Here is a 22,738-nt window from a genome sequence, read left to right on the forward strand (position 1 = left end):
TTGACAGTTTAATGAAATCGGAAGGGTGATCAATGACTAAGTCAAAATGATTTACGCAAGTCTCGAGGGGCTCGTGAGAGATTTGAACTATTGGTTTGTTTACTAGTTGATTTAAGAAATTTGGGACGAAGTAAGTAGTAGTTGTTTGCATCAAATTAACAACTTTTGTTGCATTGCAACATAACATGTATCTCTAGTGCAACTATCTTGTTTCATCTTCGTTTTAGTTCTAATTGGATTTAGACATTACCAGTCATTACACTAAAAGGTGTTAAATAAAGTTTCAAAGATAATGAGGATAAGAACATAACAGAATGCAATTGCCCAGAAAAAGTTAAATTGATCTTTTCCTAGTTAACATGAAGACAGGATTTGATATAACAGTCTCAAGCTAATAGTAAGTAATGAGTACAACTAGTTATGATTATTCTACATTCACATGTTGGGTATGTTGCGAGAATTAATGAGAAATAGAGAAAAAAAAAAGAAGAGGAATTTGAGAAGTCATCTTATGCTTTAATGAAAAAGACATTTATTCCTCATTGGTGGTGGAAAGTAAAATAGGAGAGTTTAAATATAGAAACACTCCTACTAATTGTTAAAAGGGTTGGAAAGAGGGATCCCCTCGCGTCGTCGTCGTCGCTCGGCTTCAGCAAATGATTGATCGAGAGATTATTTTCTGGATAAAGTTTGTTTTAATTATTTATTTGATTAATTAGATTAAAAGGCCAAAAATATTTTCAATTAATTAGTTGACGTTTTAAGTTAAAAATATTTAATCAAAACGTTTCAATTTTTTAGTTGATTAACCCGATCCGACTCGAATCCGCGCGTGACTCGTTTTATTTGAACTTTTCCGTTTTATTTACAACTCCCGCAATGACTGTTCTGAAAGATTGCAACTTTCAGGAACAGTCAGTACCATTTGAAAGGTTGCAAACTTTCATTAGTGGTCATGTGGATTCTGAAAGGGTTGCAACTTCTTGCCTATAAATATCATTCATTTTTTAGAATATTTCTTTACGAATTTTCTTGCCTATAAATACCAGTGTTTTTGGTATCTATATTCTGGTGATTGAGATCATTTTACCCTGGGAGGTTATATTCCAAATCAAACCTCGGATACTAGAGGGGAATAATTTCCTTAAGGGGACACTGTGAGTTCAGTGAACTTGATTTTTTTTCCTATTTAAAAGTTTTTCAGATTCTGATACGTTTTACAGATTTTAGTTTTTTTTATTGTGAATTAAATTTTTGTTCATCTCTTTTACTGCTTCAATAAATTTTCGTTACTTTGTGTTTCTGAAAAAAAATTAATTATAATCAGTAATTCTGGTTTTTCTAACACAGTTTGACAACATCAAAAATTAAAAGAGAGAAAAAGTTCACCACATAATCAACGTATCTTAAGTTGGTGCACCTACATCCAGCCACAAAAGCCAAATCATACCTCAATAATGCAATCAAATTAATTTGAAGTTAGAATTTTGTTTGAACATATACAATTTGAAATATTTTTTTCTCATAAAATACGAAAACCGCAGGAGTTATGAGAACTATTGGAAATCTCCTCCGTGCATTGTGACTGATTGTGTTTAGGGATTTCTGATTTGGGTAAATGGGTTCCATAAAGCTTATTATTAATTTAAATTAAATGTTATAGTCATAGTCTGATTTAATTGTAATCCATAGCAAATTATTGTTACTTCGCTTGAATCTCTCTCGTTCTCTATACAAACGCAAATGTATAAAATGTGTTCGTATTTGTATAAAGCGATAGAAAATTATATATATACATATATTTTTGTTTCTCTCCCATATCTCACTCGCTATTCTCCCAGATCTCACTCGCCTTTTTCAATTTATACAAACACAAATGTATACATTGTGTTTCTGTTTGTATAAAGCTAGAGAAAACTATATATTCCAATATAAATACATATATTTTCGTCATATACGCTTATACAAATACGATCTTTCCCTGTTCAGTTTTCGTTTGTCTTTCTCTCTTTCTTTCTTTCTCGCTTTATACAAACACAAATTGTATAATTGATCTTTTGTATATGTATACCAAAGCAGATTATACAACTGATTTCAGTTGTATATGTATAGTGAAATTATACAACTGCTTTCTTTTGTATGTGTATAGCGAAATATATATATATATTCATATTTGCTATGAATCGCAATTATGCAAATTATAACTATAACATGCGAATATGATTTTTATGTGTTTGTTATATGTGAAAGTTACTCTATTTTGATTTGGGACAAATTTTTATGGCTCGTAAAACTACTGGGTGAATATTTCTTGGTAAATAATTATTTATTTTAATGATAGTTTTTTTCCAAGGGGTTAAAAAAGGAAAAATTACATGAATTGTTACATTTTAATAAATAATTATTTATTTTAGCGATACTTTTTATTTATTACTATTTATAGCAATACCATGTTAAATTTGCAATATGTATTAAAAGTAAATTATGTATGCAGTATATATTAATTATAATTATTTTTTGAAATATATTGTGTTTGTTTGGTAAAAATTTGACACATCGTATTATAAGTGTATTAAAATGTGTAATAAATGTATTATCCATCATTAAAACTTGTATTATATGTGAATAATAAATTGTTCTTTGTAATATGTATTAAACTTGAATTATAAATGAATTAAAAGTGATCAAATAAAAAAAATGAAGTTATTACTATAAATAGTAAATATTTTTTTATTATATTATATTAATGTAAATTTCCCTTTAAGAACATGGTAAAATTATTTTCTTAAAATAAGGAGATAACATTTTTCCTTGATATTCATTTAAATTTTCCCTATGTATTTGTTTTCTCTATTCTTTTATTTGAACAAAAAAATAAAAGGCATCGTAAAAAAAAAAATCTTTGAACCATAAAATTCAATATTCATTCACTCATTTGATAAGTTTCTCTTATATTTTTGTCTTCTCGTATTCTCTCATTTAAAGATCCATCGGATATCACATTTACATACGCTATGTCTTTTTCTTTTTTTAAAAAAAACTTTATTAAATTCACTCAATTAATTATGTTTATCATATTTTATACCTAACTTATCCACTGAAATATGTTTGTATAAAATTTTGGTTAATTTTCTTTCAGTAAATCAATTTGTATGTCATATATTATATACATTCCATTCCATACACTAATATATGTTTGTATATTATCTCATATAAAAAAGATTATATAAGCCATTGTGTATAACCATATATCATTAGATACATTGATTGTAAATAATCTAGTCTATGTAAAATATATATGCACATACTTTTAAGTTAAAATTACAATCTATTCATTAAAAGTTTATAATTACAAAAATTCCTCAAAACGGATATAATAATATAAGCGTTGATATATTAATTTGATGCGTGAGAGTATACTAATATAATGTGCGAGATACATTAATATGATGCGCGAGGTACATTTTATACATGATACATTAATTTGATGCACGAGATATACTAATCTGATGTGCGAAATACACTAATATGATGCGCCATCTACATTTTATACATGATACACTAATTTGATGCACGAGATACCCTAATGTAATACGCGAGATACACTAATTTGATGCACGAGAATGAGAATTTTTGAAAATTTATAAAACTTATAGGGGATAATGATAAAAAGTAAACTAAAAGGTGGAATTTCCGTAATTTATCAAAAATATATTAGTAAATCAATTTATATACCATACTATATATCAGTTTCATACTATATATTCTTTTATATGGCACGTTTGGAAGGATACTCTGGTAATTGGATTTGGTATAATTGGGTGCAATTGCACTGTTTGTACTGTTTGGTTGGATGAATAATTACTTGATGAACAAGTAATTGGTGTAATTGATAGGGAGTAATTACACTCTATAATTCATAGAGCACGTGAAAAGCTGATAATTACATGGTGTAATTACCAGTTAATTACTTTTTAATTTTTTTTATATTTCTATTTTAATTTTTGTTACTTCTATCATGTTAAGTTCTTTATTTATTTTTATTATTTTGAAATTTGTAAAAGTTTATTTTTTATTTTTTATTAATATATTTCATTTTCTTCTTGTTCTCATCATTACTTATGTGTATCTACGCAGTTTTTTTTCGTATTATCTTTTTTTTTATGTCATGCTTATTTTCTCATTAGCATAGTTTTATCAGTATTCTAATTTTTAAATTAAAATAGAATTCATAATTAAGTAAGGTTATAGACTTACGTTCTATTTTTAAGAAAAAAATAAAAATAAATCATATTTATACATGCTATATTGAAATTTGCTATAAGAGCGTTATGTTAACTTTTTTGTTTTTGAATTTATAACTTATGTTGTATTTTTAGTTTCATTTCTTTTAGTAATATTGAATCCACATTGCACGTCATTTTTTAATCAGACTTGGTAGATTATACTTTGTTAAACATTTTATAGTTTATGACATTTTATTTATATACTAATATTTTTATCAAACATGTATTTCACGATATTCGTCGAAACTTCATACTTTTAACTTTTTAATTTTACGGTCAATCAATTGAAATAGATTAATTTAAAAAAATATAAATCAACTATTTTTTCATAATATTTGTTTACTATTCGAATCGATTGGAGTATTTTGTAATAGACAACACTTTGCTAGCATAAGTAAACCATTCAGAATTCATCAATTATGAGTTTGTGTGTATATACTAGATGACAAAAGCCCATGCACGCGGGCCCAACACTACCGTAATTATGTTGGCGATAAACATATATATAAAAGTATATCTTGTTTATATATTAAATTTTTTATTATACTGCCTATGCTTGTTCACACTTTTATACATATTTACTTCTTTGTAAAGAAGCAAAGAGAAGTGTTTAAAGTTGTGTAGGCATAACTTAGTAAGAATATAGCTAGTGAAGTACCTTATTTAAACTCTGAATGTCTTGCCATTTTGTTTTGGTACATAAACGTATCATTTGACTTGACCATAAAAGACTAAACGCATTGTTTCAAAATGTAACTGGTTATATGAAGAAATTGCTGTGTGAATTATTGACATTTCTAGAGGGTCACTGACCTGAAATTAATTAAATGAATTCCACAAACACATTCTTCAACCTAATAAGACATACCCTCAAGTTGTGTAGAAATTAAATATTGTTATGTTCAACCTTATTGAATTTTGAATGATTATTTTTTGGATAGAATTATGGAGAAAGAGGAAATAAAAGTTGAAGTTGAGGGCTGCCAACGAAACAACAGAGCCAATAAGGAGTTTCATGAGAAAATTTAAGATACTTGAAATGATAGAATTTTTCTAGCATTTTTTTTCTCTTCACATTAGCTTGATGATTTGGATTGTTCAACCCCAAAAAAATCACAATATATGTTTTAGTTTGATTAAGGTAAATAACAACAATAGAACTCAAATCTCTCCCTTCTTTCATCCCCATACCCTCTTAAAATTTCAATTGTTAGAGCTAGAGAAACCTTGACGACAAAATTGATAAATTCCTCAAATCTTGCAATTTTTGATAAATTCTTAGTAAGTTCATAAGTATCAGACCGCAAAAAGTCATTTAAAAGTTTTTATCTGCAACCAAATTTAAAAGTCATTGAAGCAGAAGCTGTAAATTTATACTATCATTTTAGGGAGCTGAAAAAAGCAAATTTGAAGCAAAAGTTTGTAAGTTGATAAAGAGTACCTTTTTTTCCTTTATGAGAGCTGGTCAGTTGGAAAAACTTTTTATGCTTCAAGGCGAGAAAATGCTCAAAATAATCCCTCATCTTTGGGTTAAGATTTAAAGTCATTTCATAGTTATTATTTGGAGCATTAATAGTTCCTCATGTTTGTCATATTGGTGTACCTTTAGTTCTTTTGTAAAATTTTGTCTTTTTTTTAACAACGATTTTATTCATAATTTATGTATGAAATATTTAATCGTCATTTTATATATTTAGTAAAAATAATAGCTCCATGTGAGAGATTGTGAGAAAGAAAAACACCTTATTTTGTTTAGTAGAATTTGTATTGCAGTTCAAATCGAGAGGTTCATCACGACGATTTCACGTGCAATAGTAAAAATTTTCTTTTCTTGCAATGTCATATGTTAAGATATTCTTTGTTCTTTGTTTAGCTGAAGTAATATTTATACTGAACAGAATAAGGTGTTCTTCTTCTCACCTTCTTTCGCATAGAGTTATTATTTCTACTAAATATATAAAAGGATGATGGGAGATTCCTTAGAGAAAACTATAAACAATATTAATGTTAAAAAATAGAAAAAGATTCAGGGAGATAAAAAATGCAGCAATATTACAGATATGAGGAACTATTAATGCCCTACATAAAAACTCAAGAATGATTTTGAGTCTCGACCCAAAAATTAGGGACTATTTCGAGCCTTCTCCCCTTCAAGGTGGAAGAGGCATGGGTGCCACCTACAATACTGTGGTGGCTAGCTGACACGTGGAGTGAGATATATGAATTTAAATGACTAATTACGACTTTAATGGAATTCAATAGAAAAACATTTTTTTAAAAAATAATCTAGAATTTATCAATTCATTATGCACTTTTTTCGAAGTTTTTCACGCACTGCACTATTCTTTACTCTTTTATTTCAACTTACTTGTTCTATTTTTCTCTAAATCTATTTTGTAACTTTGTTAAATAAAATGTTAATTTATTTCTTTAGACAATTTTCTTTTTTAATTTTAATTTTGCACATAATTTGAAGACCAAAAGATGAAAGATCATTTTAATTTTAGTTTCTTCACCAATCGTCCCTCTCAAATTTGATAACTGACTTATATAATAAAATGTCCAATATTTATTATTTAGTGAATATTTGATAATAATATGTTAGAAGGATATTATTACTATTATTTTATCTCGAGATAAATTATATTACCCTAATAACAATAACTTATCCTAATAGTATAACCGACAAATATTTCCAATAATAGAATAGTAGTGAAGAGGCCAAAAAGAGCATATCTTAAAATCTTGAATAAAGTTGAGTTTGTTCTCTCATATCCTATAATTTCTCATAATCCACCCATTAATTACAAGTAATTAACAAAAACCACAAAACTAAAACGCACTAATCCCATTATCCCACGATCAATCATCAGCACAAACTAAAATAACAACTCCCCTGTTTCTCTCTCTACACACATTCCCACGTTCTTCCCCCCCCCCCCACACCATTAAACCCCCTTACTTAAAGTCTCTGTTTTTTTAGTTAAAATTTGAAGAAACAGAGTTGTTATTGTTTTACAGAAGAGAGACATGAGAGGAGGAGATATAGAAAGCAGAGGAGAAAAAAACAGGGGAAGCAACCATGCTTCTTCCTATGCTGTCGAAGACACAGATACGCCGTGGCTTTCTTGGTTGATTCCTTTGTTTGTGGTGGCTAATGTTGTTATGTTTGTTATTGTCATGTATTTCAACAATTGTCCGAAAAGTAATCAGGGTTGTGTAGCTAGGTTTCTTGGAAGGTTTTCTTTTCAGCCCTTGAGGGAAAATCCTCTGTTTGGACCTTCTTCTTCAACGTAAGTTTGAATTTTTTAGATACCCCATGTTGTAATTTTTTGTTCTTGAAATGATTTGAGTCGTTTTTTGGGTTAAAGGTTGAGTCTTTATGGTTGATGCTTGTTTCTGTTAAAGAAATTTGAAGTATAGGAGATACAATTAGTTTGCTTATAGGATTTCCTTTTCAGTTTTCTTGTTTAGTGGCCAAAAAGTGTCGGTTGAGATGTGAAATTTGTTCTTTTTTTTCCTTTTGCTGTTTGAGGTGACTAGTAAGCAGATTACTACTGTTTTACGCCAGTTTACTCTACGTGGCCCTTTTTCAACTTTTGTCTTTCTGTTTCATTGCTACGATTAGTTATATCTACTTGTTTTGACCTCAAATATTTCACCAATATTGGATTCGATAATCATTTTCATCGTTTAATTGTTTTGGTGACTGTGTTTACCTATCCCTATGTTTTGCACATAGAAGATTTAGAGATTTTACAGCCATATTGTAAACTGCAGTTCCGTTTATCTTCACCGGAGAAAGCTATAAGTGGTACTGAGGATAGAAACTTCTAGTCTTGTACAGTTGTTGAATAGATTTATTGTGGGGACCTTGCTCCAATTTGTGTCTCTTGGTGGGAGTTACCACTTGAAAGTTTCTTATCGGAATGCCTGTCCTACTCATGTATATGTATGCCTCAAGTTGGTGCATGCAAAGACTTCTTAACCTTTTAATATGGCAAACTTTGACAAGGCATCAATGTTGTCTAGCTATTTAAGGTTTAATGACTGTCCACATATATGGTAGTTGTGGTTTCTTGAGTTGGTGTATTTGAAAGTGATCGTTTTCCTTTTTTTGGCTTATGAAATATCAAATATACAACGTTTATAAGTACTTGTACCAACAGTATAATTGCGTATTTTAGGATCCAAGAATGTCTTCTGGTAAATTATGCATTTTGTTATTGCTGAAGGTTGGAGAGGCTGGGTGGTCTTGAATGGAAGAAAGTGGTCCATCAACATCAAGGATGGAGGCTTGTCACGTGTATCTGGTTACATGCCGGTGTTATTCATCTGATCGCGAATATGTTGAGTCTTGTAATTATTGGCATACGCCTTGAACAGCAATGTGGCTTTGGTATGTTATATGTAATGGTCCTAATGTCGGACTTGAAATGCAATTATGTACTTAGTTAAAGTCATCTTTTGATTTGTAGTGCGCATTGGAATTATATACTTATTGTCTGGCATTGGCGGGAGCATACTATCTTCCTTGTTTATCCAGAGGAACATCTCTGTTGGTGCTTCAGGGGCACTATTTGGCCTACTTGGAGCTATGCTTTCAGAGCTTATTACGAATTGGTCAATTTACACTAACAAGGTGATAATGCCACTCAATGGATTCCAAAACAATTGTTACAGTGTCCAATTTTCCATTTTTAATTGAAAGAAAGGTTCAGACAGTGTTTCCATTAGAAACTATAGGATGGAGTCAGGACAATGCACTATATATGTATACTTATTGTCATTTTGATACTTCCCATAGGTTTGTGCACTCTTGACGCTTTTGGTGATAGTTGCCATCAATCTAGGAGTTGGAATCTTGCCTCATGTGGATAATTTTGCTCACATTGGTGGATTCTTGACTGGATTTCTCCTTGGCTTTGTTCTGCTTCCACGCCCTCAACTAGGGTGGATGCAACGTCGCAATCTTCCAGCTGGTGTTCGTGTGAACTCCAAATACAAGGCTTACCAATACGGACTGGGGCTTGTTTCTCTTGTTCTGCTAGTAGCAGGGTTAGTATAAGATACAACTTTGGCTCTAAAAGTTTTAGTACGAGTACATACACGACTAAGTATATATACATATTTGTCTTTTTTTTTTGTTCATATGAAAGAAAATCGCAATGCACCCTGACCAGAGTATCCATTTGTGCTTAAAATTGCAGGTTTACCATCGGACTGGTGTTGCTGTTCCGAGGGGTTAATGGATATGATCACTGCCATTGGTGTCACTACCTCAGCTGTGTTCCAACCTCTAGATGGAAGTGCGATGGAAATTAACTAGAGATGCTTGCATAATTTGGCCTGTAAAGCAGTGTAAATCATTTGTTTTTTTAGCATGTTGTCTTCTTTTTAGTTTTTACCACTAGATATCTAGATTTAGTTTGTCTTTATTCATTTACTGTTTTCCCCTTGTGAAACAAATGATTCTTAGTATATAATTTCTGTTGGTGATTTAGCCTTGGCTTTTCAACATATTTGCCTTCTTTTTGTTATATTTGTTGCTGAGATGGAAAAATGGGAATGAGCAGAACAAAGACAAAAGAGATACTAATAAGGTACTCAGGCAACAGGACTATATCAACTTACATAAGTGTCTAGTGTTGGATGCATGATGGACCTGACAACTCTGTCATGCAACCTTGATGAATATGGCAACATAATCACCCTAATATTTATTTGAACACCAGTAGAAGAGATGAAAGTACAACTCTGCTGAGATGAAATCTGTATTGTGGATGGTGGTGGTTTTAGGGGTTGCTTTAGTAATTCATGAAGCTGGAGCTGATGATGAATGCAGCACAGTGACAGCACTGGTATCGGCATGTGCCAGCTTCGTGAACTATGGCACACCAGATCCGATTCCTGGTGCACCATGTTGCATTGCTATGACTACCCTAAGTGCTGTAGCTAGCTCCACTGGCGTTCAGACTCGCCAGTCTGTCTGTAGATGTATGATGGAGCTTATTACTACTTACAACCCAAATGCTACTGCCATTGCCACTCTGCCTGGTTTCTGTGGTGTTTCTCTTGGTTTCACCATTGAACCTAACACTGATTGTGAATTGTAAGATTACAATGAGTTTCGTATCACCAAATACTTTACACTTCCTTTTTTTCCCCCCTTCTTTTTAGCACTAATAAGAGGGTTAAAGTGTATTCTACAAAGACATCTGGTTAAGGGTTGTGAGAATCCAACCATTCACCACAACCTTTGGTGGTATATAGTTTCAGTACAACGTCTGATCTATGTTTTTCTTTTTCTTTTTACAGTGTCTCGTGACAAATTGGTGTCTGGAAAGTGATGCTGAAGAACAAGCACTTATCTTCACTCTAATAAAAAAGAGCAACCTTACAGGAACAGCTTGTATGTTGTTTTTAATATAGTTGTCCAAAGGGAAACTAAACAAAGACTTCCTTTAATGACAAGTATGATGTGAATAATACTTAATGATTGCTCCACATTGACTCACAGCAGAATATGCACATTGAATGATAGTAAAAGATTCCACAGAAACTAATGAATTCAAAGTAAAAAATTGCATGTTACAAGTAATCCTCAACTCTCAAGTGATGGTAAAATTGGTAGTGCTACATTTTATCAAACATTGGCACAGGCAACAATTAATAAATGTAACATTGTTACAAGCAAAATTTAATAACTCAAGAGAAGACAATCCAAGCAACCTGTTATTTTCACTCTACAAACATAAGTCTTGTCATCAACTTGGCAAGTCCTTAACTTAGGTCACATTGAGAGCAAGGTTGATTTTTACTACTAGAATATGTACGGCTAGCCTAAAGGAAGCATTTCTCTGTTGTCTCTGGCCAAAGGGAGAGCTGGAACGGACAGAACTGCGATAATCAGGTCTCCCTATTCTGTCTGATTGACCTGATCCTGGTTTTGCTTTATACCTGAAGTTACCAAGGGATCTCCAACTCTTCTCTGAATTTGTGTCTGCATCCACAAGTCCATCAGCATACTTTGTCGAACCGATTTTCTCAAACTGCACTCTTTGGTTGGGTGCGCTATGTGACCTAAAAAAGGGCAGCCAGGTGCACTAAGCTGTTGCTATGTGCAGGGTCCAGAGAAGGGTCAGACCACAAGGGTCTATTGTACATACCACAAGGGCCAGACCCTGCATTTCTGCAAGATGTTGTTTCCACAGCTAGTTCAAACAAAATCCATTTAAAAATCCAGTAAAAGAAAAAAGTTACCAAAATGTGCTTGACAATGTTATTGTCCTTCCACAATCTTCTTTTCTTGGCTCTCTGAAGCTGGTTCTCTACCAGCAAATCTGGCCTTCATATTGTTGCACAGGTGGGATATTTATATGAACGTTAAAATCACCCACTTCGGAACCATCAGAAAACTTCAGATGAAAAAATCTTCGAGTAATTTAATGGTTACATAAATTTTAATCAAATGCACTACCCAAATCTGTTCCCAAATCTTGATATTGAAAAATTCCATATGTATTCGATTCAAACTCCCATCTGGAAATATTGTGGGATATCGTACTCAGCTCGGCTTATCTTGCTAAACATGGATAAGTATTGGTGAACCAAATTTTGATTAACCATTCTTGGTTGTTGAATCGTTGGTAACATGTCACTTGTCATTCATCTTTAATTTTTAAAGACTGCAAGAGAAAAGAAATGAAACGATGTTAAAGAATAAATAATATGGAATCAATAAGATTCTTATAATTATTATAAACTCGTTTCAGAAACATTGCAACTAAAATATAGAAAGTATCATTTTTCAAGTCAAATGCCCCAAAGGAGGTAGTATGAGGTGATCCATCCACTTCAGAGATCTAGTGAGTGCATCACCATACTACCAAATCCTTCTTCTGAAGATGGAAAAGCTAAAAAGAAATAAAAGAATGAGGAAAAAGAAGCTGGAAGATACAACACGTAATACATTTCATAGTCATGACTCCATTTTTCCTTCGCTATTCTCCACGTAAATATTCACATCTACCTTCAGCATAAATATGAATTACTATTTGTTACTCCCTTTTTCCCAATTTATGTGAAAGGGTTCGGAGTACGAGAAACAAACACTTGATGTTGATTACGAATTCATGTATGGAATCTTCAAAATAAAATTTTACATATGTTTAAAAGAGCTTGAGAAAATTATAGTCAAAGAACCTTTTTTATCAACCACAAGGGAACAGATCATTGCATCGACACAGTAGCAACCATACTTGCATACATAAGAAGGGAGATCAAGTGTATATGTCATGAATAACTATGCACATTAACATTTATCTTAGTTAAAGTGTCATAAGACCTAACCTCCCCCAAAAGCTGATTAGTGTTTGTTTCAACCACTTCCAGAAGTCTTTCCATCTACTACTTTATTCCTGAACACCTTCTCAGGCAGAATGACCCTAAAAACAGCATAATGGTGATTTAAGCTCCGCTCCCCTTGCAATCTGTGAACACTTCCTAGTGCACCAGCACTGGAATTTGGGGAACAAAAAAATATCCGTCTAACTCTTTGATGTACAAGCGCCATTGCGCACATTGCACATGGTTCCCAGGCCAGATAAATGTCATATCCAGTACATAGATAAGGTCTGAGCGATTGATAACTATGGCCATTGCTATGGAAGCCAGATTCCTCGATCTTCTGTCTTTTCAAAGGAGATAGAGCTTTGTGATCAGGAAAAAGTTGTAGATCCCTGGCAGCAGAATATTCAATGGCAACAATAGCCGCATGCCGCAAAGGATGCCAGCAACCAGAGCTTCGCAGTGCCCATTGCCAAGGATGTACACAAGCACTAATCGAACCATCCAAAAGTGATGTTTGCTGGTTTTCCAAATTAGAGGCTTTGAGGTTTTCTAGATAGTTCGAGCAGCTACCGTCCTTGCTGACCCCATTTGCAAGACTGACTGAGGATATTACCTGATCACAAGCACTTGCAATGACCTGCTTAGTTGAAGGATCTACAATAACAGCAGCATTGACCACCTGACCAATAGAAGATGTTGCCAAATTAATGGTGTGTCTCATGAAGCTGAAAACTGATTGTGACTCCTCTTCACTAAATCCAGTTATGCCACTGATGTTGTAGGTTGGCGGATGATACGAAGTAGGCCAGAGCTTGCATTGTTCATCCCATTCTTCTTTTGATGTTGCAGCATATTTGCAAACTTTTGTGATGAAAGTACTCAACTGGAATGATTTAACAAGTTCAAGAATCTCGTATGGCATGCAATCATCTCCACAATCATTTCCAACAATCATACATAAAAGCAGAGATAACTGAGGTTTCCCCCCATCAATGCTTTTCTTCTGCACACGCTTCACATGTTGCAAATTTTCCAGTGGTGCAATCTTATTTAACTTCCTGACTAGAGTATTGGCATCTTTGGGTTCAATGACAGAAGCAAGCATGTTAACCGTGGGTTGGAGGTGAGGAAGAAAGGATGGCTTTTCAGGTATGTGAATGATTTTGCAGACTTGTGGCAATACACTCTCTGTATTCTCCATCCTCTCGGTCTCAGTTGCCTTTGCTCAGTTTGCTTTTGATACAGTCACCCGTGGCTCTAATCATAAACACGGGTCTGGCTTTCGGTGCCTATTTATGCTTCTTCTTTTTCTTCCAAGAAGAAAGATTATTTTACTCCCAACCAGTAACACCTTCAAATAATACGGGACAAAGTAAGTACTAATAGTTTGCTTTGAATAAACAACTTTTGTTGCACTGCAACATCACATGTATCTCTTGTGCAACTATCTTGCTCCATTTTCATTTTAGTTCTAATGAATTTAGATATTACCAGTCATTATACTAAAAGCTTTCAAATAAAGTTCCAAAGAAAATGAGTACCCAAATAAGAATAAAACAGAATCTAATAGCCCAGAAAGTTTAATTGTTCTGTAGTTTATCTCCTAATAATTTCATAACAGAACAATGGATCTCAGTGAGTGATCTATCCATAAAAGAGGTGGAGCCAGGATTTGGGAATTATGAATTCTGAGTTTAGGACAACAATCTCAAGCTAATAAGTAAACCATCAAATTAACGAACGAGTACAATTAGTTCTGATTTTTCTAGAACTCAAAGCAGGAGAGAGTTCCACAAAATCACCACTTGCCAATGATTTTCTCAGGCTAACATTCTTCTTAGGAAGTGTAACTGAGACATGTGAATTGCGATTAAAATTGTTCTTATTAAACTGTTCTGGAAAAACTGAGGCTTTCTTCTATATTCTATATGCACCTGAAAATTTGTCCCTCTATCCTCTTTTACTCAGGCCAACATTCGTCTTATGGAAGAACAAGCAAGTTTACAATAATTACTTTATTCAACTGAGTGACAAGTAACAGTTATGAATCAAAATGTTATAAAGGTTCGTCTACTTTGAACCATCAGCACTGATTATACATTTGTTTGTTGAGCTTTCACCATAAACACTTTTTCTTTCAATACATTTTCCTACTTAGTTATTAGGTTGCTACCAGTTCTAGCTACGACTGAGAGGATAAATTCTAGCGAGTATTTCAAGGCATCATTGAATTAAAACATTACAGAATCAGCTGCTTCAAATTTTTGTATGTTCTATGAGCTTGGGAAGAGACTTATCTGGACTACCATCCATTAGGTTGGTCCCCCACTTAGTTAATTGCTTAGACAACTCAGTTGTTGCCACACTATTTGAACTAGCATTACCAATTGCAACAGTGAAAATACAATGCAATCCCCACTCATGTAACACTTACTAATAGACTTTGCAAAAGATCTTCACCTCTATGACTAGAGATTGGACAAAAGTTGAGAAGTATTTTATGCAAAGTCCATTTTTTATCAATCCAATGAGCAGTAATGACCATATAATTGATTTTTTGTATGGAAGTCCAAGTATCAGTGATTAAAGATCAAAACAATCACGAGTCCAAGTAATGACCCTTTGTTGTGTTTCCTTAACAACGACCATCATTTTATGTTTTTCTTCATAAAAAAGATCAAAACAATCACGAGTCACAAGAAGGAATGCGGAAACAAGGTTGTGCTACTTCCATAAATTGTTTAAAACCATAAAGGAAGTTCATCAAGAATTGTCATATGACACAAAGCCTTCCTACACCCTTCCTGATCAAATTTCCATGGAACAGCAGCTACATCATCCTTAATACCCCATATCACTGGTTGAAATGCTAATTTTGATTGTTTAATATAGTTATTATAAGGCATCTTCTTGCATTTTTTTTTATAATGGACTTCTTCTTGCTTTTGGGTATATGACCAAACATTGCATGCCATGTTCTTTTGTGTCAGCAAAATACTTTTGCTTACAATAGTTACGAACACCCTTATCGTTTCCATCTGAATCAGTTTAACGAGTAAAACGATCCCACGCACGAGATCTTTTTTTCCTTTCTTTCTTTACTTTGGACTCTACAGTTTGAGTTTGACCTATTGCATTTGAATTAGAAGCTCCACTTTCACCAACAACCTTATTAATTATGATATTTTTAACCATGTTACTTTCACCAAAGACTGCGAAAAGATATTAAATAATTTTTTCATTGAACTATTTCTTATAAGAGGGCGATGAACTGTTGAAGGAACTAAACAAGAATGAACAATAGCTAAAACAAATTATATTGCCAATTAAAACAGTAGTTTGTCGACACAAGAACTACAAATCGTAGGCTAAGTAGAATCAGAAGTTACACACAAGACGCAAGGCAGCAAGTAGAATGAGCCAAAGTGCCAAACTAAATGCCAATACAAAAAAAAAAAAAGTAATGCCAATTCAACTATTTCAATTGTAGTTTTCTCATAAATCAAATCCAAAAGTCGCAGTGAAATCATGAAATTAAAGTGCAATTTAGACTTACCAATTGCAGAGATTGAGAAGTGACAAGACTCGCGCTTCTATATTGTGAGCACCATCAATCAGTGAAATTGCCGTCGACTGTGGAGCGGTGGGCGCTTTGAGTTTTTTGAAAATTGAAAAGACCCAACTCCTAAAAAACCCTAACTGGGAAATAGGAGTAATAATAATAAAAATAAAAAAGGATCAAAATTATCTTTCAACTACTTGAAATAGATTAAATATCGAACTATTAGATCACATCTATCTTTTCTTTAACGAAATAGTACGTGGTATCCAACGTGTAAATAATAACGCCATGAGGGCATCCACCTAATCACACCAAAGTGACTAATCCACCCACCCATTAAAAGTAGGTACTGCAAATTTCAAAGGCAAATCGGAAAAATTTAACTCGTTTTATAATTATATTATCATTTACAATGCCACATATTATTCCGATAAAAGGAATGGTAGAAGTGATCCAATAGTTAAATGACAAGAGTAGTTTCGAGCTCAAAAAAACTTAAAAGCTATATTCCTTTTTGCGTAATAAAAATAAATTGGATAGAAAATCCAACAATTCACGACAACTTTTGGTAGTATATTGTTTCAGTACAACGTCTGATCAATCTTTTTATTTTCTTTGTGCAGCGTCTCATGACAAATTGGTATCTGGAAAATGATGCTGAAGAAGGAGAAACTATGGTCACTCAATTCAAGAAGAACAGTTTGTATTTGTTTTTAATAAGGTTGTCCAAAGGTAAACTTAACAAAGACTATTTGTTTTTAATATGGTTGTCCAAAAGGAAACTTAACAAAGACTTGATCTTTACTTCCTAGTATGATGTGAATAATACTTAAAAATAGCTCCACACAATTTCATTAAAGGATGTCAACAATTACAGCAGGAAAGTCTTACTTGAAACTAAAAAATAAAAGGAAAAATGACAAAACTAATAATAGTACTACTTTGGACTAAAAAATTGTCTAAACTACAGAAAAAGTAAAAGGGCACCAACAGCTAGTTCAACCTCTTTTCCTTGTCAAAATCGACGTCTTAACCTGACTTCCTGAGCTCAGTTGATTCTTGAAGCAGTAGCTCTGGATCGAGAGTTGGATGCTTACCTTATTATTATAAAATAAAAAGGAGAAAGAGCTTTTTATAGATGTTGAGGTGAGTAAGGGGGGTTTTGCTGGCTTGCTGGCTAGCTCTTGCGAAATCTAAGTAGGCTATAAAAATATAAAAGTGACCAAAATAAGTCACTATTTTAGTAAGTAACTAAAATAAGCTTAGTGAAAGAAAAAATTTCACTTTATTCAATTTTCTAAACATTTTCCCTTAGTGTCATAACGTGTATTTTTAATATATAATTGAACTTTTTCTTACACCTTATAAAACTTACACTTTATAAAGTGTGAGTTTTTCTTACACTTTATAAAGTGGAACTTACACTTTATATATTCCTATCTAGTTCATTTCAAAGCGCGAGGACTGATCAAAATAATTATCTAGTCTATAACTTAGAGCAATATTTCTATCTTGCTGAGGTGAACCGCTATAAAATATATAAGAATAAGAATAATAAATCATATAAATTAATAAATAATTGACAAAATCAACAAATAGTAATCGAAATATAATTATTGAGCATTACCGGACACTTTCATTGATAGTTTCGTTTAAATCAAAATCATATCGGCCGGTAAGAGTATTTTGATAATGAGTCATGTTAGGAAAATCAGTAGATTGAGTTATCGGAAATCCATCAATGCTGTTACGATTTTCTAATTGGGAATGGACATCAACTGATAAAGAATAACGTTGTTGACTAATCTTAGGCTCCTTCCTAACATAGATTTCAAGTATTGTTAACTTGATTTGATCTATGTAGTCATTTGGAACCCTCAAAAAGTCAGGCAATGATTCGTCATATTATAAATTATAATCAAATTATAATCTGTACCGTTTATACCTATTCTTTTATAAATTGATGAAATAAATTTATGATATTGAACATTAATTGGATATTCAGCATTGTGTTTGGGAGGACAATTATAATAAATGGTATTTTCGTCATGTATAATTTCGTCATCCCAAAATAAATAGAAACTTTAACTTTAGGTGTAAAAGAATTTTTTTTTAGATTAAACAAATATAGAAGATTTTATGTTGTAGGCGCTATCAACTATGTTTAAACGTCCTTAAATAGAGATTGAAAGATTTTTCAGAATAAAAAAATAAAAATATATAGTGTAATATTTCTTTCCGTTTTTATGATATGTCAAATCAATATAATTATATGACAACACTGAAAAAACTTCTCCAAAACGTGAAAAATATTCCCCTTATAAAGTGTAAAAAAAAGTTTCACTTTATAAAGTATAAGAAAAACTTACAGTGGAAGAAAAGGTTCCACTTTATAGAGTGTAAGAAAAACTTACATTTTATAAAGTGAAAGAAAAAAAAACTTACCCTTTGTATAGTGGAAGAAAAAGTTCCACTTTATAAAGTGTAGGAAAAATTTACACTTTATAAAGTGTAAGAAAGAGTTTCGTTATATATTAAAAATATACGTTATGACACTAACGGAAAACGTTTGAAAAATTGGATAAAGTGGAACGTTTTCTTCCACTAAACTTATTTTAGTTAACTTACTAAAATAGTGACTTATTTTGATCACTTCTATATTTTTGTGACTTATTTAGGTTTCGGACTCTCTCTTTTCCCTACTTGTTGCTTTTCGATTTTCTTGGGTAAATCCACAAGTAACATAAGAAAAAACTAAAAAAGTGCAGCTGTATGTATATCTTCAAGTAATTCCTAACATTGGGATCAGCTTCATGTTGTGGGGCTGTTTGGCTCAAAAGCATGGGACGAATATTATTTTGGGCATTTTCTTCATCAATGGGACCCAAAATTAAAGTATGTGGGATGAAAACTTTCTGGGAACATATGATTGCTACTTTTCTTTTGTCATTTCAGTTTTGAGCAACTATTTGGGGTCTAATGTCATCGAAAAGGCAGCTTAAAGTTAAGATTTTTAGTAATCACAGGTTCATTGTACATGAACTAACTTTTTTGCTTAGCTGCTGTTATTATGGACATTCTTTGATGAAATTTTCTTAGTTTACTTTTGTATAAAAAAAAAAAAGTTCTTAATGGCATATTAATAGTGTAAATCAGGCATGTTACAAGTCATTTAAGAATGGTAGTACTACATTTTATCAAACATTAATAATTAATAACTCAACATTGTTACAAGCAAAATTTAATAACTCAAACAGAAGACAATCCAAGCAACCTGTTATTTTCACTCTACAAACATAAGTCTTGTCATCAACTTGGCAAGTACTTACCTTAGGTCATTTTGAGACCAAGGTTGATTTTTACTACTAGAATTTGTACAGCAAGACTAAATTGCTTATCACTCTATTGTCTGGGGCCGAAGGGAGAGCTAGAACGGACAGCACTGCGATGATCAGGTGTCCCTACTCGGTCTGATTGACCTGATCCTGGCTTTGCTTTGTTCATAAAGTTACCAAGTGATCTCCAACTCTTCTCTGAATTTGTATCTGCATCCACAAGTCCATCAACATACTTTGTCGAACCAATTTTCTCAAATTGCACTCTTTGCCTGGGTGCGCTATGCGACCTAAGTTTCGCAAGGTATGATTCTGTATTAGACATATAGTTGGGGTGACCTAGGTAGTCCGCAAACAAGCTTCGTGAGCATTCACTTCTCGAAGGAGAGGGGCCTCTTCTACTGCTACTCCCTGGTCTGGACAACGTGGAATGAACTCCAGGGCTGCGCTCAACAGTCCAAGCAGCTGGCTGATCAGTATCTTGACAAAATGTCAGTGACCTCAAAGATGACACTTCCCCTGAAGATATACTAGGATTTGGTTTCATATGGTTTCCCAAATGTTTCGACATAGAGTTGACAGTTCTTGTTCCGTGAGCATTATCGTTCCAAGATGAATAACGTGAATTGTGAGACTTTTTCTCACTTGGTTTGGGGTGCAAACGTGGTTTCCATGTGTCTATCTCAAGTATCTTGTCAGTGCTCTCATCATGATCTCCACCATTTTTTTTCAGGGAAGTATCTCCGTAGCCATTTTTTGCACATTCCTCCATCCAGTGATGTATATACTGTGAAGCCAAATGTGACCTATCCTGACCAAAGCTCTCATGCGGTTTCAATTTGGAACCAGATTTCTGCATTTAATATCGAAAATAAAAGATGCATTAATGCATGCATGATTGTAATTGGCGGACATCTAACTGAAATGAGTATTACTGGATAAATAAGGTCCCTTTTACTTCTAGGAGCTGCCGACATTTCTGAGAACGAATATGCTTCCAAGGTCCAATCATGTGAGAAGCTTGCGAAGAGAAAATAAAATATAATTCAAAATTACTGTTGAGTGCTACCTTCAGGTTTGGCCCATGATATTTACAATTGAATGAATACTGCTGTGGATCATATTTTCTCGGAGTTGCAATGCCCTGCAAGATTTTTGGTGAAATAGAAAATGGTTACCATACAATCCAATCAATGTGCAAGTTCAAAATTGATCAGTATCAATAGTCTCTCTGACCAAGTATATTGAGGCAACATTTTTATCTTAGAACATTCCTGCATGAGTCATGCACACTTGAAGATCTTACCAGTTGAAGTAGATTAACAATAGTTTGTTGACAAAAGAACATTCAAAAGATCCTAGCTTTTACTGAAATCATGAGGTCAAGACTACAGTATGTTTAGACAAGGCTGTCCATGACTCATCTCTAAAATATAATACTTACAGGATGCTCAAATCGTGAAGCTCTGATGCTGGAATGAGAGGGATCTGAAGTTACATTCCGGTTGGCCGAAGCTCGAGCCTGGATTCGAGCCATGGCTTGCATACGTCGGAGCATATCTGCACTTTGTTTCCTCACTATACGACCTCTGACTAGTGCTTGCAGCTTCACTAATCCCTTTAGTGCCCTCAGTGCCCTTCTAGCCTACAACATGCCCCACAGAACAAAAATGTCAATCCATCTTAGCCATCACAATTAACCAGTAGCATCCAGTGCGTAGTTCTTGAATCAAAATTCTGTATTACCCAAAGAGATATTGCAGTTTTATCTGATCCCATACCTCAGGGTGGGTTGTCCGAGTCTAAAATTGATATAATATTTGAGCACTAGATAAAGCAATAATTCTTTATAGTTGAATACAAAGCACAATGGAGATAAATTATGAGGAGCAAACAGAAAAAACAGCAGTAATGTGCTCGATCCTCTTCTTGAATCATGTCCATGAGTTATATTAATTTTATCTAGTAGGTATTATCCAGTGAGGTCTGTAGGCAGCTTAATTTTGAACCTTTTAAGTGTTCAATTAGCACCTATTGCAGATCTATACTATCGGCACCAGCTGAAGGTAGACTCATTGTCCTCCTATCCGACTCTACCTATACAACTTAAATTTGTTGAAAAAACATCTACTTATATTAAACTTGCACCCAAAATCACAAAGCGCTGTGGTACCATGACCCCCCATTAATCTAAAATTGTCGACTTGTCTCTATATTTCTCCCGGAAACAAGATTATAGACTTGTCACTATATTCATCACCATTAATGAGAATTATAATATTAGTATGGACACAAATGAGCTATTTTGTTAAGTTAACTGGAGTGAAACAGGGTGGTTGGCATGTCCTTTTCCTCAATCTTGACACCACTTAACATAAGAAGAAAAAAAATCTCACTCCATTATAGTAGAGAAAGACAAGTCACTTCACCTAGTCCATTACTTAAGTTCACTAAGACATTAGACAAACCAACTCTCTAGTATTGCTTTGCCCCCCCTCCTTGTTTTAATTATTGATTTGGATCTAGGTAGGTAGGTAAATGAGGTTTGTCAAAAACATAAGTTTAACTTCTTTTTTAAACCTTAAAATGAACAGTTTTTCTTTGCTGATACTGCCAAAAAAGCAAAAAAGAAGCAATCTTTTATACAGATTCAGCTAAAAAAATGAAAAAAAGAACAATTATTGATGCTACTAGAGAAGTGAAGAGGACACAAAGTCAAAAAATTAATTAATGGAAGATTCAAAAAAGAAGTGACAGTGACTTAACAGACACGAAGGAGTGGATAGTTTTGATACCCATGGTATCATTTCGTTACGATTGCGAAGTTACTGTGCAACTTGTCAGTTGTCTCCTTCAATTCTTCATCCCAAACCACCGATCTTGATAACAACTAATTTTACTAAAATCGTATTGACATTATACTCACTGCGTTTCAATTCATTTATCGTAATTTTAATCCTCGTTCGAAAGAGTTTTAAATTAAAATCAAACAAACAAATTGAATCGAATTATAAAAAAAAAAAACACTAACCAGGTAAGCACGAAATTCTGACTGAATTTTAACGGCAGCCCATTCACGGCGGCGTTCGGTGTTACTACTTCCATAAGCCGAAGTGGACCTCTTACCACTTGTAAGCCTAACAACCTCCGCCGCAGCGTGAGCGGCAGCCAGTGCCGCCTCTGCAACCGCGGCAGTGGCTGCC

At 33.2% G+C, this 22,738-nt stretch overlaps 4 protein-coding genes across 5 annotated transcripts in view; 2 read left to right on the top strand and 2 right to left on the bottom strand.

Moving 5' to 3' along the window:
• The first annotated feature begins 7,182 nt into the window (after positions 1-7,182).
• LOC107012976 (RHOMBOID-like protein 2) lies at positions 7,183-9,789 on the top strand. The gene is made up of 5 exons (XM_015212953.2): positions 7,183-7,579; positions 8,522-8,685; positions 8,765-8,928; positions 9,094-9,344; positions 9,497-9,789. Exons 1-5 carry the CDS (start codon positions 7,317-7,319, stop codon positions 9,609-9,611), a joined length of 957 nt encoding a protein of 318 aa, XP_015068439.1. The 5' UTR covers positions 7,183-7,316; the 3' UTR covers positions 9,612-9,789.
• A 103-nt stretch (positions 9,790-9,892) lies between these two features.
• On the top strand, positions 9,893-10,793 carry LOC107012324 (putative non-specific lipid-transfer protein 14). The gene is made up of 2 exons (XM_015212137.2): positions 9,893-10,398; positions 10,605-10,793. Exons 1-2 carry the CDS (start codon positions 10,052-10,054, stop codon positions 10,612-10,614), a joined length of 357 nt encoding a protein of 118 aa, XP_015067623.1. The 5' UTR covers positions 9,893-10,051; the 3' UTR covers positions 10,615-10,793.
• Positions 10,794-10,902: 109 nt separating this feature from the next.
• On the bottom strand, positions 10,903-16,369 carry LOC107012323 (tRNA-specific adenosine deaminase TAD3). 2 transcript variants are annotated; one of them, XR_001456017.2, is made up of 4 exons: positions 16,195-16,369; positions 12,639-13,989; positions 11,550-11,974; positions 10,903-11,478 (listed from the first exon to the last, which is right to left on the bottom strand). XR_001456017.2 is itself a non-coding variant. In XM_015212136.2 (3 exons), exon 2 carries the CDS (start codon positions 13,837-13,839, stop codon positions 12,667-12,669), a length of 1,173 nt encoding a protein of 390 aa, XP_015067622.1. In that variant the 5' UTR covers positions 13,840-13,989; positions 16,195-16,369; the 3' UTR covers positions 10,903-11,974; positions 12,639-12,666. The 2 variants fall into 2 exon arrangements, 1 of the variants encoding a protein (XP_015067622.1); XM_015212136.2 differs by having other exon boundaries at positions 10,903-11,974.
• A 2,999-nt stretch (positions 16,370-19,368) lies between these two features.
• LOC107014857 (protein IQ-DOMAIN 14) overlaps positions 19,369-22,738 on the bottom strand; it is a 3,962-nt gene continuing 592 nt past the window's right edge. The window contains exons 2-5 of the mRNA XM_015214966.2: positions 22,567-22,738; positions 20,980-21,180; positions 20,605-20,679; positions 19,369-20,388 (exon numbers count right to left, since the gene is read on the bottom strand). Coding sequence (XP_015070452.1) covers positions 19,603-20,388; positions 20,605-20,679; positions 20,980-21,180; positions 22,567-22,738 — 1,234 coding nt within the window. The 3' untranslated portion in view covers positions 19,369-19,602. The remainder of the gene's footprint in view (positions 20,389-20,604; positions 20,680-20,979; positions 21,181-22,566) is intronic.

This window comes from Solanum pennellii, chromosome 3, assembly GCF_001406875.1.
Source record: "Solanum pennellii chromosome 3, SPENNV200".
NCBI lineage: Eukaryota > Viridiplantae > Streptophyta > Magnoliopsida > Solanales > Solanaceae > Solanum > Solanum pennellii.

Coding starts and splice junctions, on each gene's coding strand:
- LOC107012323 (XM_015212136.2), bottom strand. CDS start 13,839: ATGGAGAATACAGAGAGTGTATTGCCACAAGTCTGCAAAATCATTCAC.
- LOC107012976 (XM_015212953.2), top strand. CDS start 7,317: ATGAGAGGAGGAGATATAGAAAGCAGAGGAGAAAAAAACAGGGGAAGC. Junction 7,580..8,521: donor TTTGGACCTTCTTCTTCAAC/GTAAGTTTGAAT, acceptor TTATTGCTGAAG/GTTGGAGAGGCTGGGTGGTC. Junction 8,929..9,093: donor GGTCAATTTACACTAACAAG/GTGATAATGCCA, acceptor TACTTCCCATAG/GTTTGTGCACTCTTGACGCT.
- LOC107012324 (XM_015212137.2), top strand. CDS start 10,052: ATGAAATCTGTATTGTGGATGGTGGTGGTTTTAGGGGTTGCTTTAGTA.